Here is a 17,660-nt window from a genome sequence, read left to right as displayed (position 1 = left end):
TGGCAGAGGGTTCTTGAAGGTAAGACCACTATAAATGACTGGTGCTCTGTGATGGTGCCATAATAAAGGTTTGTAAAATGTTCCTCTCTTCGTGTACTACCGTTGCAGGACAGTGAGAGTGATCTCAGATCAAAGAATTTCTGCCCAGACAGGGATACTGAACAAAGTGAAGTTTGTTGAAAATGAGAAACCCGTCCCAACAGTCAGGAGGCTGACTCCAAAGGAGGAGTTGCCAGAGAAGGTTACAAGTGCTAACTCTTTTATATACAAAATGGCTCTCTCTGATTGGCCACTTTCTGAGAAGTGATTATAGATTTAACCAATCAGAGGAGGGGCAGAATAACAACCAATCAGGGAACTGAAAGTGTATGCCAGTGAGGCATGCTACATGAACCAATCAGGGAACTGACTTTGGAGTAGCCTGTTTTGCTCAGAAGTGTACAAAATGCTTATTCACTTCTGTTCCACAGACTCAGCTACATCTGAAGATTACTCCTCACATCATGTATTTTTTCTTTCTTTTCCAGGGACCCTTGGAGTCCCTATCACTACTATGTCCAGCTGAGGGGGTTCTTTTTGTCAATGTGTACAACAGATGGTTTTTAACTTAAAATGGGACAATTGAAAATGCCTAGGAAGATATATCTGGTGATCCCTACCTCACTGATTTTTTTTATGAGGCTTAAATGTGTTGATGTTGGTGAAGCATTTGAAGTAGTACATAGTAGAAAGTACCTAAAAGTGTTCTCTGTACTTACCACTTTTACATACAGAAAAAAAAGATACAATAACTTTTTTTTTTTTTGACAGGCAAAGTTAGACAGTGAGAGAGAGACAGAGAGAGAGAGAAAGGTCCTTCCATTTGGTTCACCCTCCAAATGGCCGCTACGGCTGGCGTGCTACGGCCAGTGCTGCACTGATCCGAAGCCAGGAGCCAGGTGCTTCTAGTCTCCCATGCGGGTGCAGGACCCAAGCACTTGGGCCATCCTCCACTGCCCTCCTGGGCCACAGCAGAGAGCTGGACTGGAGGAGGAGCAACTGGGACAGAATCCGGCACCCCAACCGGGACTAGAACCCGGAGTACCGGCGCCCGCAGGCAGAGGATTAGCCAAGTGAGCCGCTGTGCCAGCCAATAACTTTGTTTTGCTTCAGCTCTTGTAACCTTTTAAAACAGGCTTCTGGTGGTAATTTTAAAAAACTGGTGTTTGAATGCTCTTTGTTCTGCTGAGAGGTCAGCCTTTCATGGCCCCAGATTATCATGAACATTCTGTGTGTGTGTGTCTCCTCTCACCATCCCTTGCATATCCACTCTGTAGATGAAGCGGCCCATTCAGTCCCTTGTCTAGACTTTCTCCTTAGATGGGATCTCTTTGGAGAGGCCTCTCCCTCCTGGATTCTTCCTGCAATCTGCTTCCTTTCTAAGACCTGAGCTTCTGACTGAGAATTTCAGTTCTGTGCCCTGTTCCTATAGATTTCTGTCAGTCTCTTAGGCTGCTATGATCAGTGACTTTGGTCACTGAAGTACAGTTGCGTTTCCAAGAAAAAGTGGCCCAGGGAAATCCATAGTTGGGCCTTTGCTGCCCATCCGGGTGGCTGCACACAGCATTGTGTTCTGCAGGTCCCGCGTCTCTTGTGCTCTGCGAGAGAAAATACCGATGGGTCAGCCACCCCCAAGCATCTGCCCTGAATGTGACGTGTGCTTTCAAATGGTTCTGGTTACTCTGATATACCAGGTTTCTACTGAGAGGGCAAATGGCAAGAACAAAGTGACACATTTCTGTATCCTAGGAGAAGAGAATCCGAGCGTGTATAAGATTGGCAAGATTTGTTGAAGGGGAGGAGTTAGAGCCGGCTTTTCTGCCCACGTTTAACCTAAGAGTCCGGAGGAGCCACTTGATCGAGGATGTTTTGAATCAGCTCAGTCGGTTTGAGAATGAAGACCTGAGGAAGGAGTTGTTGGTAAAGTATATTTCTCACTCTCTATTTTGCTGCTGAAGGGTCTCATGGAGAGGAAATAATCTCCCTTTGCTACAGAGGGGTCTGTTTGGGGGTCTTTCTGATTCCCTAGTTAGTCTTTTTTTTTTTTTTTTTTAAGAAAAAATGGGAGGGGGCAGCATTGTGACAGAGCAGATGTATCTACCACCTGTGTCACTAGCATCCCATATAGGTGCTGATTCATGTCCCCAATGCTCCAATTCTGATCCAGCTCCCTGCTAATGTCCTGGGAAAGCAGCTGAGGATGGGCCAAGTCCTTTTCCCTGCCACCCACCTAGGAGACACAGATGAAGCTCCAGGCTTTAGCCTGGCCCAAACTTGGCTGTTGTGGCCATCTGGGGAGGGAACCAACAGACAGAAATTTCTGTGTGTGTGTGTGTGTGAGAGAGAGAGAGAGAGAGAGAGAGATTTTCAAAGGAATAAATAAAATCTTTGAAGAAAAAAATTTTAATTTCTTTGAGAGATACAGAGAGCTCCCATGTATTGGTTCATTCCCCAGGTGTCCAGGGCTGGGCAGGAGGCTGAGTCTGAAGCTAGGAATGCAATCTAGGTCCTTCAATTGGGTGACAAGAGCCCAATACTTCAGCCATCACCACTGCCTCCCAGAGTCTGCTTGGCAGGAAACTGGAATCAGGATATGGAACCAGAAATTGAACCCAGGCACTGATGTGGAACACAGGCAAGGCCCTGGTGCCTCCCTAATTACCTTAAATTTGGCATGGTGGCTATGGACACCCAGTATGTTTGGGCTAAGAAGCAGCAGGCTCAAGGGTGGTTCTCCCACCCTGGTCCGGAAGGAGGTCCAGTCCCATCTGAGGTCTTCTTTAGCCTTACTAGTCACCACCTTGCAAGAGTTCAGAGAGATGGGCTTGATGCCAAGGATCAGTAAAGCGTGCTTCTGCTCTCGTGCAGAACCCAAGTTGTTTTGTAGAAGAGGAGGTGTCCCCTTTATTAACTGCACTGTTGTTCTGGTGTATCACGCAGATGGAACCGTGTTCTGAACGTTTCTAGATGGTTTTTTATATAATTACCATATGACTTGTCTTACTAAGATATTTGTTATAGAATTATAATGATTAGTAGATTTATTGACTGCTTTCTTTGTACCTAGAAATGTTGTGTCTTACACTTGTCTAACTCTTTCAACACTATATGGTAGGTTTTGTTTTTCCCTCCTGTTAACATGTAGAGAAACTGAGGCACAGAACAATCAGGTAACTTATCCCAAGAACGCACAGCCAAGAAATATCACAGCCAGAATTTGGGCCCAGTCATCAGGCACTAGATTTTCTACTTATGACAAATGCAGATTGGTCTGATAATATTGATTTGAGTAGTTTTGATGGGAGACTCTAGTTTATCACTAATTCTACTCAGATTAAAGGAAGATTGACTTTACTAAAGCTCAGAATACTGTTTGAAAAGTATGGTTGTATTAGAGTTTGCTATTAGAGTTAGCCTTTCTACGTGTTTGCACAGAAATGATTTTATAACTAATGAACTCATTATATGAATGCAACATGTGCTTGTTAAGCCATCCACTCAGTTATTTTAGTTCCACTTTGATTCATTCTTTTTTAAAATTCAGGTCGCATTCATTGAGCATTTCCCATTTTCTAGATTCTTCATGAGGCCTTTTGCATGTGTTATCCCATTTAATCTTTCTGTTAATCTTGTGGGGGGAAAGCTGATGCTTTTGTAAGATCAGGCAACTTATCCAGAGGAAGGAGAAGCATATGGATTTGATAGTTGGTCCTAAGAGAAAGATTGGAAATATTTCATTGAGGTTTGAAACTTGTTTCTCTGGGGAATGAAGGAGGCACCCTTCCAAATAAAGAAGCTAGCAAGAAGCGCTCCTGGGAGTGTTAGAGGAACAGCCAGATGGAAGTGTTGGGTAGGCTATGAAATGAGCACCTGTCAATCAGGAGGGAGAATAGAATGGATTGGAAGGCTAAATGCTTACAAGGAATGGAGCATCCAAGGAAGGAGCAGGGAGCAGGGACAAGAATGTCAGGATGGGATGCAGGAAAAAGCACATACAGAAATAGAAGCCTGAATCATGTTTTGTAAGAGAAAGCATAGGAGAAGAGTGCCAGAAAAAGGAAGTGGTCAGGAGTGTGGAGTGAGTTAGAGAAAATCGGGAAGATGCAGTGAGAAAAAGTACCTGGAACTGTGGATTCACAACTACTTGGTCCTCTTGGAGGACCCACTGCTGGAGGAGTGGGCAAGCATGCATTCTCTGAAGTTTGGCTCCCACAGTGAAAGGAGCCAGTGCTGTCTCTATTGGAGACAGTGTATTGCAATTTTCTTTTCTTCTAAGTATAAGGGAGATCTTAACACATTTGTGAATTGAAGTGAAAGATTCCAAGGAGAGGTATGATGGAGCAGGAAACTGAAGGAGAAAGGATGGGGTGTGATAAAAGAATTGTTTTCAGCAGAAACAGCCACAGCAACAAATACCATATGTATACCCTGCTTTTTCAGATTTTTGGGAAATTCTAATCTTTTTATTTCCTTCAGTTTATTTTCATTATATTTAATGAAACTAGTAAGTGTGAAAGTAATGCCAGTTGAGGTCAATTCGATTAGATTTCTGGCAGGCTCTGGGGTTTGACTGACAGAAACCCATCTAGGTCACACCACCTTGCTGTTGTATAAATGGGAAAGTTATTTAAATTCTGGAAGTTTCACTGATCTCACAGAGTTGGTGGAAGGATGATACAAGGAAGATGCTTACCACAGTGCTTATGAAATACTTGGGTCCCTGGTTAGTGCCCACTGTTGCTGGTATTAAGGGACTCTTTCTCTCTGGCAGCATAACATGGAGCGCTGGAAGTGAGAACATGTTTGCTGTGTTTGTTCAGGTTTCATTCACTGGAGAGATTGGGTATGGCTTTAGAGGAGTCATGACAGAGTTCTTCTACTGTCTGTTTGAAGAGATGACCCGGCCAGAATATGGGATGTTCATGTACCCTGAAGAGGCTTCCTTCATGTGGTTTCCTGCCAAGGTATGTCCTTTGTTTTTTGCTTGTGCTGTTTTGTGACAGACAAAATGATTGGATACCATGGAAAATTAGGTTTAGACCATTTCATATTAGGAGCAGAGTTGTTGACATAATTGTAGAGTTAATCTTCAAATCTGACACATTGATTGTTAGATGGACTCCTCGTCTCCTCGTTGCTTGGGTTCCCATGTCTGCCCTCACAGGAGAACCCAATAAATGTAGAAGCAATATGCAAGGTTCAAAAATGAACCCTTCCTTTCTCAGGTACACATTCTTTGTTTCAAGTTCTATTTTTCTTGATGAACTTAAAAAGGCAAAGGCCATGGAGAGAAAAAGTACAAAACAAGTTTTTAAGGATTGTTGAGCCTTGTACATCACTATTCCTATTATGCTTTTAGTAATGAAACCTGTGGCAGGGATTTAAATTGGCCTCATGACCAAGTATAAAGTCTAAATACTCTTATCTTGGGTTTTCCTGGTATTAATTTGAGATTTGATTTTGTGAAAAGGGAGAAAGGTGTTACTAACATTCCATTGTTCTGATAAAAAAGAATCATGTTACTTTAAGATTTGTTTTCCCCTTTTCAGCCTAAGTTCGAGGAGAAGAGGTACTTCTTCTTTGGGATCCTCTGTGGACTCTCCCTCTTCAATTGCAATGTTGCCAACCTCTGTTTCCCACTGGCACTATTTAAGAAACTTTTGGACCAGAAGCCATCATTGGAAGACTTGAAGGAACTCAGTCCTGTTTTGGGAACGTAAGTAACATAGTTCCATTTTTAGAATTCTAAGATATATTTTGTTAAAATATTAAAAACAAATGCTCCAATAATACATTCATGTTCATTAGTAATATTTTAAGTACTTTAAACCAATTTTAACTTTGGCAAAAACTGTTGGATAATATTTCATTTTCTAAAATTAAGAAGAGTTGATTGTTTCCATGATTAGTGCTGAGTGCTTACATTAAGCTTTGAACTTTCTCTGTGTAGAAGCAGTCGTAGATAGAGCATAGGTATATAAAGGTACTTCAGAAAATGGGAAAATGATATTACTAGGTAAATTTATTTTAGGACTGGTGCTGTGGCACAGCAAATTAAGCTGCTGCCTGCAATGTGGGCATCGCATATGAGCCCAGTTCGAGTCCTGGCTGCTCATCTTCCAATCCAGCTCCCTGATAATGTACCTGTGAAGGACAGTCCTCACACTTGGGCTCCTGCCACCCACATGGGAGACCCAGATGGAGTTCCTGGCCCCTGACTTCGGCCTGGCCCATCTTTGGCCATTGCAGGCATTTGGGGAGTGAACCAGCAGATTGAAGATCTCTGTCTTGCCTCTCTCTCTGACTCTTCCTTTCAAATGAATAAGTAAGTGAATCTTTAAAAATAAGTTGTATTTTGGTGTAAAAATTTTTGAAATTCATAATTTTCATAATATGCATTTTTCATGAACTTTTTGAGGACCCTCCTTATATGTATGTATTTCAAAAACTTTTTGCAGCAAGATAACTAAGCTTTTAATTCCATTTTCCATGGAATTTTTTAAGTACCTTCATATATCGGTGCAAAATGTGCTAGTGATGTTTACATTGAATTTTGTTTCATACCATCTGTTGTTGCATGTCACCTTTAAGGTAGAAACTTATTTCTAAGTTAACACACAAACCAATACTTCCTAAAAAATGAGCAACATATATTATAGAAAGGATTACTAACCCTGCTATGCAAAGCATTCCTATACATCCATAAGAAAAACTGACAAAGTATCCAAGAAGGCAACCCACAAAAGAAGCCATAGCGATTGTGCTTAAATAAAAAGATGCTCCAGCTCACTAGTGCTCATGCTTCATGTTGACACTGCTTTTAAGAATTAATGCTACCAGGTGTTGGCAAGGATTTGAGAAAAGGCTCATCCTAATTTCTTTTTTTTTTTTTAAAGATTTATTTTTTTATTTGAGTTACACAGAGAGAGAAGGAGAGTCAGAGAGAGAGAGGTCTTCCATCACTGATTCAGTCCGCAGTTGGCCACAGTGCTGGAGCTGCACCAACTTGAAGCCAGGAGCCAGGAGCTTCTTCCAAGTCTCCCACGTGGGTGCAGGGGCCCAAGGACTTGGGCCATCTTCCACTGATTTCCCAGGCCATAGCAGAGAGTTGGATCTGAAGGGAAGCAGCCGGGACTCAAACCGGCGCCCATATGGGATGCTGGCACTGCAGGCAGCAGCTTTACCTGCTATACCACAGTTCTGGCCCCTTATCCTAATTTCAAGTGTTGTAGTAGAAGTATGAATTGACCTTTTCAGAGAACAATATAGCAGTATGTGTCAAAATAAAACATATGGGAACAAGCATTTGGCTCAGTGGTTAAGAAGCTTGCATCCCTTATTGGAATGCCTGGGTTCAAGCCCCAGCTCTGCTCTGATTTCAGCTGCCTGCTAATGTATTCCCTGGGAGACAGCAAGTGAGCAGTAAACAGGTAGGCAGATCCTGCCACTCATATAGGAGAGCCAGCTTGAGTTCCAGGCTCTTGACTTCAGCCTCTCCCAGTCACAGCTGTTGTGGACATTTGGGGAATAAATCAGTGGATGGAAGTTCTGTCTGTCTTTGTTTCTGTGTTTCTCTGTCCTTTCCTCTTTCATTCCTTCTCTTTCTCTACTTCTCAAACAAAAGGTAAATCAGCAAAAAAAAAAAAAAACTTACCAATTAAAAATGTGTTTGCCCTCTTTTGACCTAGCAGGTCTACTTCTATACATGTCACATTCCGAAATTTCAGTCCTGCAAGCACTTAAGTATGCTAATGTATATTATATTATGATTCATAATAAATGAAGAATACATTAATGTTCCTTAATTAGAGAATCGTACATTTTTTGTATACACCAATGGAACACTATAGAGATATTTTTTAAAGAATGAAAACAGTAATATAATCCTATTATCCCCATTTTCCAGATGAAGAAACTGAAGCAGGTTAGGTAACTTGCCCAAGGCACCATAGTAGCAGAAACATGATTTTAACACAGCCTGACTTCAGAGTCCAGTTGTTTTGTTTCATTTTTAAAATGTATTTATTAATTTATTTATCTATCTATCTATATGTCTGTCAGAAAGGCAGAGTTACAGAGAGTTCTTCCATCTGCTGGTTTACTCTCCAAATGGTCTCAATGACTAGGATTGGGCCAGGCCAAAGACAAGAGCTTCTTCTGAGTCTCCCATGTGTGTGGCAAGGATCCAAGCACTTGGGCCATCCCTGGTTTCCCATTAGCAGTGAGTTGGATTAGAAGTGTAGCAGCAAGACACAAACTGGCACCCATGTGGGATGCCAGCATTGCTACAGCGGCTTAACTCACTACGCCACAGCTCCAGCCCCCAGAATCCAATTGTTACCCATTATGCTAAGTTTACTAGTCAAACAAGGAGAAAAGTATCAAAAACACAAGATTTGGAAAAGGAGATCATTTTTTTTTATTGAAAATATTGAAGGTGAATCAAATAGTCCTTGTACCCAAGATGGCTTTATGAACTTAACACACACAAACTGAGTAAACAAAAATATATTTAAATCTCTGAGTGTATATCAGTATTTCTGAAACTTACAGATTTTTTTTTTTTTTGACAGGCAGAGTGGATAGTGAGAGAGAGACAGACAGAAAGGTCTTCCTTTTGCCGTTGGTTCACCCTCCAATGGCCGCCGCGGTAGCGCGCTGCGGCCGGCGCACCGCGCTGATCCGATGGCAGGAGCCAGGTGCTTCTCCTGGTCTCCCATGGGGTGCAGGGCCCAAGGACCTGGGCCATCCTCCACTGCACTCCCTGGCCACAGCAGAGAGCTGGCCTGGAAGAGGGGCAACCGGGACAGGATCGGTGCCCCGACCGGGACTAGAACCCGGTGTGCCGGCGCCGCAAGGCGGAGGATTAGCCTAGTGAGCCGCGGCGCCGGCTGAAACTTACAGATCTTGAGATTCTCTTAAAATCATTGAAGACTACAAAGAGTTTTACTTGTGTATTGGTTACATCTGTCAATATTTACAGTATTTGAAATTTAAGGTGAAATTGTTTAAACATGGGAATATATAAACACTCATTTTGTTAGCTATCAGAATGTTCCACAATATCATATAGCCTCTGGAAGATTGTGTGTGCTTGTGACAAAATGCAAAAAAAAAAAAAAAAAAAAGTCCAGTAACGTCCGAGTAAGGTAAAAATAGTTTTGATTTCATGAACCCCTGGAAGGGCTCTCAGGATTCCTAGGAGTTGCTGGCCTGGATTATACACACTAAGAATCACCTAACTCTGTAGTTAGAAAAACTCTGGTTTTAATCTCAGCAGGCTGTGTATTAAACTTGACAAGATGGTTCTAAAATTTATATGAATGAGTAAAGAGTGTAGAGTAGGCCGGCGCCGCGGCTCACTAGGCTAATCCTCCACCTGCGGCGCCGGCACACTGGGTTCTAGTCCCGGTCGGGGCACCAATCCTGTCCCGGTTGCCCCTCTTCCAGGCCAGCTCTCTGCTATGGCCCAGGAGTGCAGTGGAGGATGGTTCAAGTGCTTGGGCCCTGCACCCCATGGGAGACCAGGAAAAGCACCTGGCTCCTGCCATCGGATCAGCGCGGTGCGCCGGCCGCAGCATGCCTACCGCGGCGGCCATTGGAGGGTGAACCAATGGCAAAAGGAAGACCTTTCTGTCTCTCTCTCTCTCTTACTGTCCACTCTGCCTGTCAAAAATTAAAAAAAAAAAAAAAAAGAGTGTAGAGTAGCTAGAAATAGTTCTTAAGTCAAATAAGGATGGAGAGCTTGGCCTACTAGGTATCAAGAATTACTAAAGGCTGTATTGATAGGACTGATTTCCAGAGTCACAAAAGAGCTCAGAACCTGATGTATATTGTTAGAGGTGGCATATTAAATGGAGCCAGAAAGAAAATCATCCACTCAAAAAAAAAAAAAAAAAGAAAAGAAAGAAAACCAAAGAAAGTAAATCATTGCCCTTATGCTATACACAAAAATCAACTCCACATGGATGAAGGCCTTATATATGAAATGCATGTTGATAAACATGTAGACGAATAGCTTTCTCACTTCTGGAATTTCTCAAGTAAAGATGGATAAATTTAACTGTACTAAGATTAAGGAACTCTTGTCAGGAGAAGACACTGTTCAGACTTTGAGGATGGTAGAGGAAGGGGAGAGGGGAGGTGCTGTGGGTGGATCCCAGTGCTCATTATTAAGAGGCAGGTCTGTAGGAAGGATTAGGTCATGAGGCAAACTCCTCATGAGTGGATTAAGGCCCTCATGAGAGAAGCCTGTTCCTCCCTCTGTCACATGAGGACACAGAGAGGGCACCAGCTGTAAGGAATGGGCCTTCATGGGACCTTGAACCCACTGGCTCTTGATCTTGGACTTTCTAGCCTCCATACTGTACGCAGTAAACTTCTGTTTTTAAATTGCTCACCAGCAGCCCGAAGGTATACGGACAGAAATTGGTACTGACAGGTAAGGTGTTGCTGTAGCAAATACCTGATGGTATAGAAGCAGCTTTGGAATGGGTAATGGATAGAGGCTACGTGAGTTTTGAAGTGCATGTGAGGAAAAACAGGCTTACAAATGGACTGAAATGGGCAGTTCTCAGAAGAGGCTCAGAAGAGGAGAGCTGTAGAGAGACCTCAGTCGTCTTAGAAATTATCCAAGTGGTCATGATGAGAGAAAGCTGGCAGGAATGTGCGCTGTAAAGGCCGTTCCGATGAGGTCTGAATGCAAGTGAGATGTTACAGGAAACTGGAGGAAGGGCGACCTCTGTTGTAAAGTGGCAAGAAACTTGGTAAACTATATTTATATCCTCGTGTTTGAAAGTTAGAACTGGTTCCTGCACCCGCATAGGAGACCAGGAGAAGCACCTGGCTCCTGGCTTCGGATCAGCACGATGAGCCGGCCGTGGCGGCCATTGGAAGGTGAACCAACGGCAAAAAGGAAGACCTTTCTCTCTGTCTCTCTCTCTCACTGTCCACTCTGCCTGTCAAGAAAAAAAAAAGAAAGTTAGAACTGGTGAGTGATGGACTAGGACGTATGGTGGACGAAATCTAAGCAGAGTCTTGAAGGAGGGACATGACTTTCTCGAAGAAGAAAAGTAATATGAAGATGAAACTTACCATCAGGACGGAAGCAGAAGTTAAAGATTTGGACAGTTCTCAGCCTGGCCCTGGTGGAAAGAACGGAAGAGTGTTCATGTAAGGACAAGAGTTTAACCAAGCAAGCTTTGAAAGAAACATCAGTAAGGCAGGTGGAGCCTGGTACAGTCCATCAAGACGATGCAAGGACAACCTCAGAAGCATTTCAGAGATTGTGGGGCTGCCAGTGCTGTCACAAGTCCACAGTGCCAAGACCTGGGGAATAGAATTATGTCAAAAGGGCCTTGTGCCCTGTGAAACCTCAGTGCTGATGTGTGGCACTGCTTTAACTCTGTGCTTCCCACATTCTGTTGCTGTGCTCCTCGGCCAGCCTGGGGGTGGATCTGGTGGCCACCCCTCTGGGGTAAAAAGGGGGTCTAGAGGGTATTCAGGTAGTGCCAGCTCTGCTGGTGTGCAGAGCATATGAGCTGCTTTCTCCTCGATTTCAAAGGATGTCCCGTAGAGCCTTTGGGGCCCCAACAGAGAGCTGCCAAGGGAGAGAGCAGAACCCAGGGCAGTAGAGCCACGAATGTGCAGGTGCAGTCTTAGCCACGGGCACACAACTCCAACCAGTGAGAGCTGGGATGTGGGTTGGGCCTAGCAAAGCCATGCTCGCAGGTTTGGGTCTCCAGCCCCAGCCCTAGTGTGTCTGGACAGGGTGGGACGTTGAGTTACAGAAGATAATTCTCAAACCTTAGGATTTAAATGTTTGTCTTTTTGGTTTTTTTTACTTACTTGGGACCCTCCTTTCCTACTTCTTATCTTTCAAATAGGAATGTCTCTTATAGCCCTGTTCTGAAAGCATTTTGTTTATTTCCTCCCAAGAAAAATAATGAATAAACATCACTGATTATATCACAATATAGCAGTAAAAGTCCATTAAGAAAATGTCCGCTTGAATTTCATCCTCTCCCAAAGACCTTTGCCAGAGACTTATATTCCTATGCAGAGTTAACCAAGTCCTTACAAACTGTACCTCTATCACTTGCATAGTTTTCAGGCTGCACTGTAGTTGTAGGTAAAACTTGGATCAGTGTATCTCACCTACAGCTCAGGGGTAATCGTCAGTAATATCTTAGTTTCAAACTCATATATCCCCTATGCCTACAACATTAGGAGCCACTTGTATGTTTGTTGCATGAAGGAACAAGTGAAGGATCAAACAGTACAGTACGAGACATGCTACTTTAAAGTGAGTATAAAGCACCATAGGACAACAGGAGGGAAGTAAAGAGTGGCTGCAGTCCATTTGATAAAGCTTCTGTTCTCACAGATACCTTCAAACAAGGTAGTTAAATTTCAGATCTGTCTTGAGCATGTTAGTATGGATTGGGACAAGAGGTACAGAAAAGGTCCAGTGACCCAAGCAATCCTCGATTTCCCATGGGATACCTTATATTTAATGACACCTATTTGTTTTGTAAATAAAGTTCAGAAGTTTCAATAAACCCAACACTGTGACAGTAAATACGCTATCACTCGTTTTTTATTGTTCAAAATTTGTTTTGGAGGCAGAGAGCTCCCGTCTGTTGGTTCTCTCTGCAAATCCCTGCAACAGCCCACCAGTGGTGCTAAAGCTGGATTCTAGAACTCAGTCCAGGTCTCCCACATGGGTGGCAGCAATCGAGTTGCTTGAGCCATCACCACTGCATGCCAGGGTCTGCATGAGCAGGAAGCTGGAATAGAGCTGGAACCAGGAATCAAATCCAAGTATTCTATTGTGAGGTATGAGCATCTTAACACATAAGTGAAGTACTAGGCTAAAGGCCTGCCCCATTCATTTTCTGATACAAACCTGGGTAACTCACTGGGTTAGGAAGTTAGAGTCTAAGGAAGAGAGCTGTGAAATTGGGAGGGGAGCCTGTGGAATTGGAAGTAGGTATCCTAAACCATACACTGGAGGTGTGGCTCTGTATAGACTGTCAGTACACAGAAATAGACTGTGAACTATGCCTGACTTCTTGTCTTCAAAATAGCTATCTGTGCACTTGACATTTATTTTAGATGGTGTATCTACTAAGCACGATTATTGCCCTTCTAAAAACAAAATTATTTGTCGTTTAGGAGTTTACAAGTACTTCTGGATAATGAAAGCAGTGACTTTGAAGAGCTATTTTACATCCATTTTAATGTGAGTAACAAAAACCAGGTAACAGGTGCATTGTGGTCTGACTAACCCTCTGTACTCGCCTAAACATGTAGCCTTTTACTTAAAGCAAAACAAAAACACTTCTGAATTAGGCTGGTGGAAAAGGTTTATTTCCCCATTTTTTTTTTTTTTTTTTTTTTGACAGGCGGAGTGGACAGTGAGAGAGAGAGACAGAGAGAAAGGTCTTCCTTTTGCCGTTGGTTCACCCTCCAATGGCCGCCGCGGTTGGCGCACTGCGGCCGGCGCACCATGCTGATCCGATGGCAGGAGCCAGGCGCTTCTCCTGGTCTCCCATGGGGTGCAGGGCCCAAGCACTTGGGCCATCCTCCACTGCACTCCCTGGCCACAGCAGAGAGCTGGTCTGGAAGAGGGGCAACCGGGACAGAATCCGGTGCCCCGACTGGGACTAGAACCCAGTGTGCCGGCGCCGCAAGGCGGAGGATTAGCCTAGTGAGCCGCGGCGCCGGCCTATTTCCCCATTTTTTAATGAGCTGATTTAGATTGGGGTAGGGAACACCCAGCCTACAAGCCATATAAGGCCCGTAAAATAATTTGGTCTGATCCTGCCAAGGCAACTGGAGATGGGACTTGAAACTCAATGAATGTATAGCAGGCTAATTTTTTTAAAAAAATATTTATTTATTTATTTATTTATTTGAAAGAGTTACACAGAGAGAGAATGAGAGGCGGGGGGGGGGGGGGGGGGGGCTGGTCTTCCATCCACTGGTCCATTCCCCAATTGGCTGCAATAGCTGGAGCTGTGCTTATCTAAAGCCATGAGCCAAGAGCTTTTTCTGGGTCTACCATGCAGGTGCAGGGGCCCAAGGACTTGGGCTATCTTTCACTGCTATCCCAGGCCATAGAATAGAGCTGGATTAAAAGTGGAGCAGCTGGGTCTCGAACCAGCACTCATATGGGATGCCGGCACTGGAGGCAGTGGCTTTACCCACTACGCCACAGTGCCAGAGCTACAGGCAAATTTTTAAGTTGATAATTTTGTATGGCCCATGAATGATGTTACGAATACCCAGATGGCCCTTGGTAGGAAAAATGGTTCCTCATTTGAATAGGATTTTACTGTGTAACAACCAAGTCCCAAATGTAGTGGCTTAGAAAAACAAATACAGTTGTATAGGTTTCTGGACTGCATGGTCTACAGTGGCTTCACCTGCATAACTGGTGGTTGGAGGGCTGGTTGGTTTATAGGGTGTCAGCTGGAGCTCTGACCCCCTCCTGAAGGCCAGCCATGGCTTCTTCATAGTAATTTTTATACATTTCTTGCAAGATTTTATGATAGAAATGTCTGGTTTTCTAAGTTCTTTAGGAAAAGTGTTTTTGTTGATAAAAGATTGTTCCGAGTTATTTTGCAGATATAACCTGAGTTCATTTGTGGTTACAGATACATTGGGACAGAGACGATATAGACTTGATTCCTAATGGAAGTTGCATAATTGTCAACCAGACTAACAAGTAGGTACAGAATGAAGTATTTCATTTGTATATACACTATGTTTCACTGGGCTGCAGACTCTTTAGAGGAATTCCATTTTTCAATAAGGCAGAGAGGGGCCAGCATTGTGGCACAGGGTAAAACCACCGTCTGCGGTGCTGGCGTCCCATATGGGGACTGGTTCTAGTCCTGGCTGCTCCACTTCCAATCCAGCTCTCTAATGTGGCCTGGTAAATCAGTAGAAGATGGCCTAAGTCCTTGGGCCCATGCAGCTGCTGGGGAGGCCCAGAAGAAGCTCCTGGCTCCTGGCTCCTGGCTTTGGATTGGCTCAGCTCTGGCCATTATAGCCATTTGGGGAATGAATCAGCAGAATGAAAACCTCTCTCTCTCTCTCTGCATTTGCCTCTGCCTCTGCCTCTCTGTAACTCTATATTTCAAATAAAATAAATAAATCTTAAAAAAATAAGGCAGAGCAATTGGTGTGTGTGGTGTACATGTATGGAGACATACACATCATGGAGTTTATACTGTGATAATCAATGGAAATAGCTTCTTAGATAGGCCTTCCCTTTTCCTCCTGTCTAAATTGGCCACCCTTTTTCCACTTTTTTTTAATAAGATTTATTTATTTATTTGAAAGAGTTACACAGAGAGAGAAGGAGAGGCAGAGAGAGAGAGAGAGAGAGAGAGAGATCCTCCATCTGCTGGTTCACTCCCCAATTGGCCGTAACTGCCGGAGTTGTGCTGATCAGGAGCCAGGAGCTTCCTCCAGGTCTCCCATGCAGGTGCAGGGGCCTAAAGACTTGGGCCATCCTCTGCTGCTTTCCCAGGCCATGGCAGAGAGCTGGATCAGAAGTGGAGCAGCCAGGACTCGAACTGGCGCCCATATTGGGTGCCGGCACTGCAGGTGGCAGTGTCACCTGCTATGCCACAGCACCGGCCTTCCACTTACTCTTTCACTTTTTCTTTTAATTTCATGCATTATCTACCTTTAGGATTTACAAAAGGAATGAAAAAATGGAATTAAAAAATAAGGTCATTTTGTTGGCAAAAGATTTGAAATCCATGCACAGTAATACAAGTTATTTGAACTCTGTGAAGAGGGCTGGCCCATTTTTCAGTATTTCTGTCCTGTAATGAAAGCTGTGAGGACTAGGACTGTGTTCTTCACCCCTGTGTGTCCTATGCTAGAGCCCTCTACAGCAGTACTTGGTGCATAGCAGGCACTTGGTATTTGTTGAAGAGCTTCCGGGGTTACTTCATCTTCCCAGCACCTAAGGGATGCTATTTAAAACCATAGAGTTTGGACCATCTAGGATGGTCCCTTGATGTTGGTCAAAGCAGAAAAGAGATCTTCAAAACTCTGGCCTGTAACAGATCTTTTTCTTGGATAATTTTTTTTTTTTTTGACAGGCAGAGTGGACAGTGAGAGAGAGACAGAGAGAAAGGTCTTCCTTTTTGCCGTTGGTTCACCCTCCAATGGCCGCCGCGGTAGCGCGCTGCAGCCGGCGCACCGCGCTGATCCGATGGCAGGAGCCAGGTGCTTCTCCTGGTCTCCCATGGGGTGCAGGGCCCAAGCACTTGGGCCATCCTCCACTGCACTCCCTGGCCACAGCAGAGAGCTGGCCTGGAAGAGGGGCAACCGGGACAGGATCGGTGCCCCGACCGGGACTAGAACCCGGTGTGCCAGCGCCGCAAGGCGGAGGATTAGCCTAGTGAGCCACGGCGCCGGCCATGGATAATTTAATCTTGGGATTTCTCCCCTAAAATTACTTTTATATTGAAGTATTTTATACACACACACACACACACAGAAAATTGCACATATCCTAAGGGTATAGCCCAATGAATTTAACAAAGTGAACATACCTATGTAGTTACCAACCAGATTAAAGATGGAACCTTCCAGCTGATTGGTTGTATACTTTTTAGCACAGTTTATTTATTCATAACTTTATTGGAAGACAAAAAGTGTTTCAAGTCTTGAGCTACCATGAATGGTGCTCCCATGAACATTCTCATGCTTTTGTTGTTGTTGTTGGTAATGTGCATGCATTTCTGTTGCTATATTTCTGAGGGAATTGCTGGTTGTCTTATGGTTGCTTCATTCATGGCAAAATCAAAATTTTCACTCAAAATTAGTTTGCATATTGATGCTGATGCTGCCACATGTGTGCCAGAGAGTATGAAAATATTTATTACTCAAATTAAAGGAGGCTTACGGGGAAAGCCAGGCAGGCACCCAGCTTGTCTGTTTGAAGCAGGTGGCTCTGGCTTTCAGGGTGGCTTAGGCTTAGCCCCATTATGAGGGTTCCTGTGCAGTCCAAAACTTGCCCTATTTAAAATTCTCTACTGCTGCCAAGGGGGAGAGCACCTGAGCGTTTTATCCGGGTTTTGTGTAGCTGTGGGGAAGAAGGGAGGAGCGGGATCTGGAAGCTGTCTGTAAACACATCGGAACTGGAGGCAGACGTGGCATCAGCAGGGAATGAGATCCTAATTGCTCTGTGTCCTAATACTTAGTTTTAGTCTTTAAAAATCAGCTGTTCTGACACTTGTACAGGAGCAGTTTGTTGTTTTAATTACACCTCTCTGATGACCAACATTGAGCAACTTGAAGGCTTATTGGCCATTTGGATATCCTCTTTTGAGAAATAGTTACTCATTTTTAGTCTCTTTTTTTCTGTTGGGTTCTTTTTCTTATTGGTTTAGGAGTTCTGGATACAAGTCATTTTTTAATATTACAAGTGTTCTACAGGTATCTTCTCCCATACTGTAGCTTGCCTTTTTGTTCCTTTAATGTCTTCTGATGAGTTAAAATTTCTAATCGTGACATAGTCCACTTTATCAGTGTTTTCAGTAATTACCACTTTTTTTTTGTCGTGCTTTAAAGATCCTTCTGTATCCCAAAGT

General features: G+C 43.7%; 1 protein-coding gene across 1 annotated transcript in view; it reads left to right on the top strand.

Annotated features, from left to right (window-relative positions):
- HERC5 (HECT and RLD domain containing E3 ubiquitin protein ligase 5) overlaps positions 1–17,660 on the top strand; it is a 66,890-nt gene that overhangs the window by 43,204 nt on the left and 6,026 nt on the right. Inside the window, exons 16-20 of the mRNA XM_062198913.1 lie at positions 1,789–1,959; positions 4,860–5,003; positions 5,589–5,755; positions 13,216–13,282; positions 14,700–14,770. Of these exons, the coding sequence (XP_062054897.1) occupies positions 1,789–1,959; positions 4,860–5,003; positions 5,589–5,755; positions 13,216–13,282; positions 14,700–14,770 (620 nt within the window). The remainder of the gene's footprint in view (positions 1–1,788; positions 1,960–4,859; positions 5,004–5,588; positions 5,756–13,215; positions 13,283–14,699; positions 14,771–17,660) is intronic.

This window comes from Lepus europaeus, chromosome 8 (genome assembly GCF_033115175.1).
Source record: "Lepus europaeus isolate LE1 chromosome 8, mLepTim1.pri, whole genome shotgun sequence".
Taxonomy (NCBI): Eukaryota; Metazoa; Chordata; class Mammalia; order Lagomorpha; family Leporidae; genus Lepus; species Lepus europaeus.
This window is presented reverse-complemented; position numbering and strand designations above follow the sequence as displayed.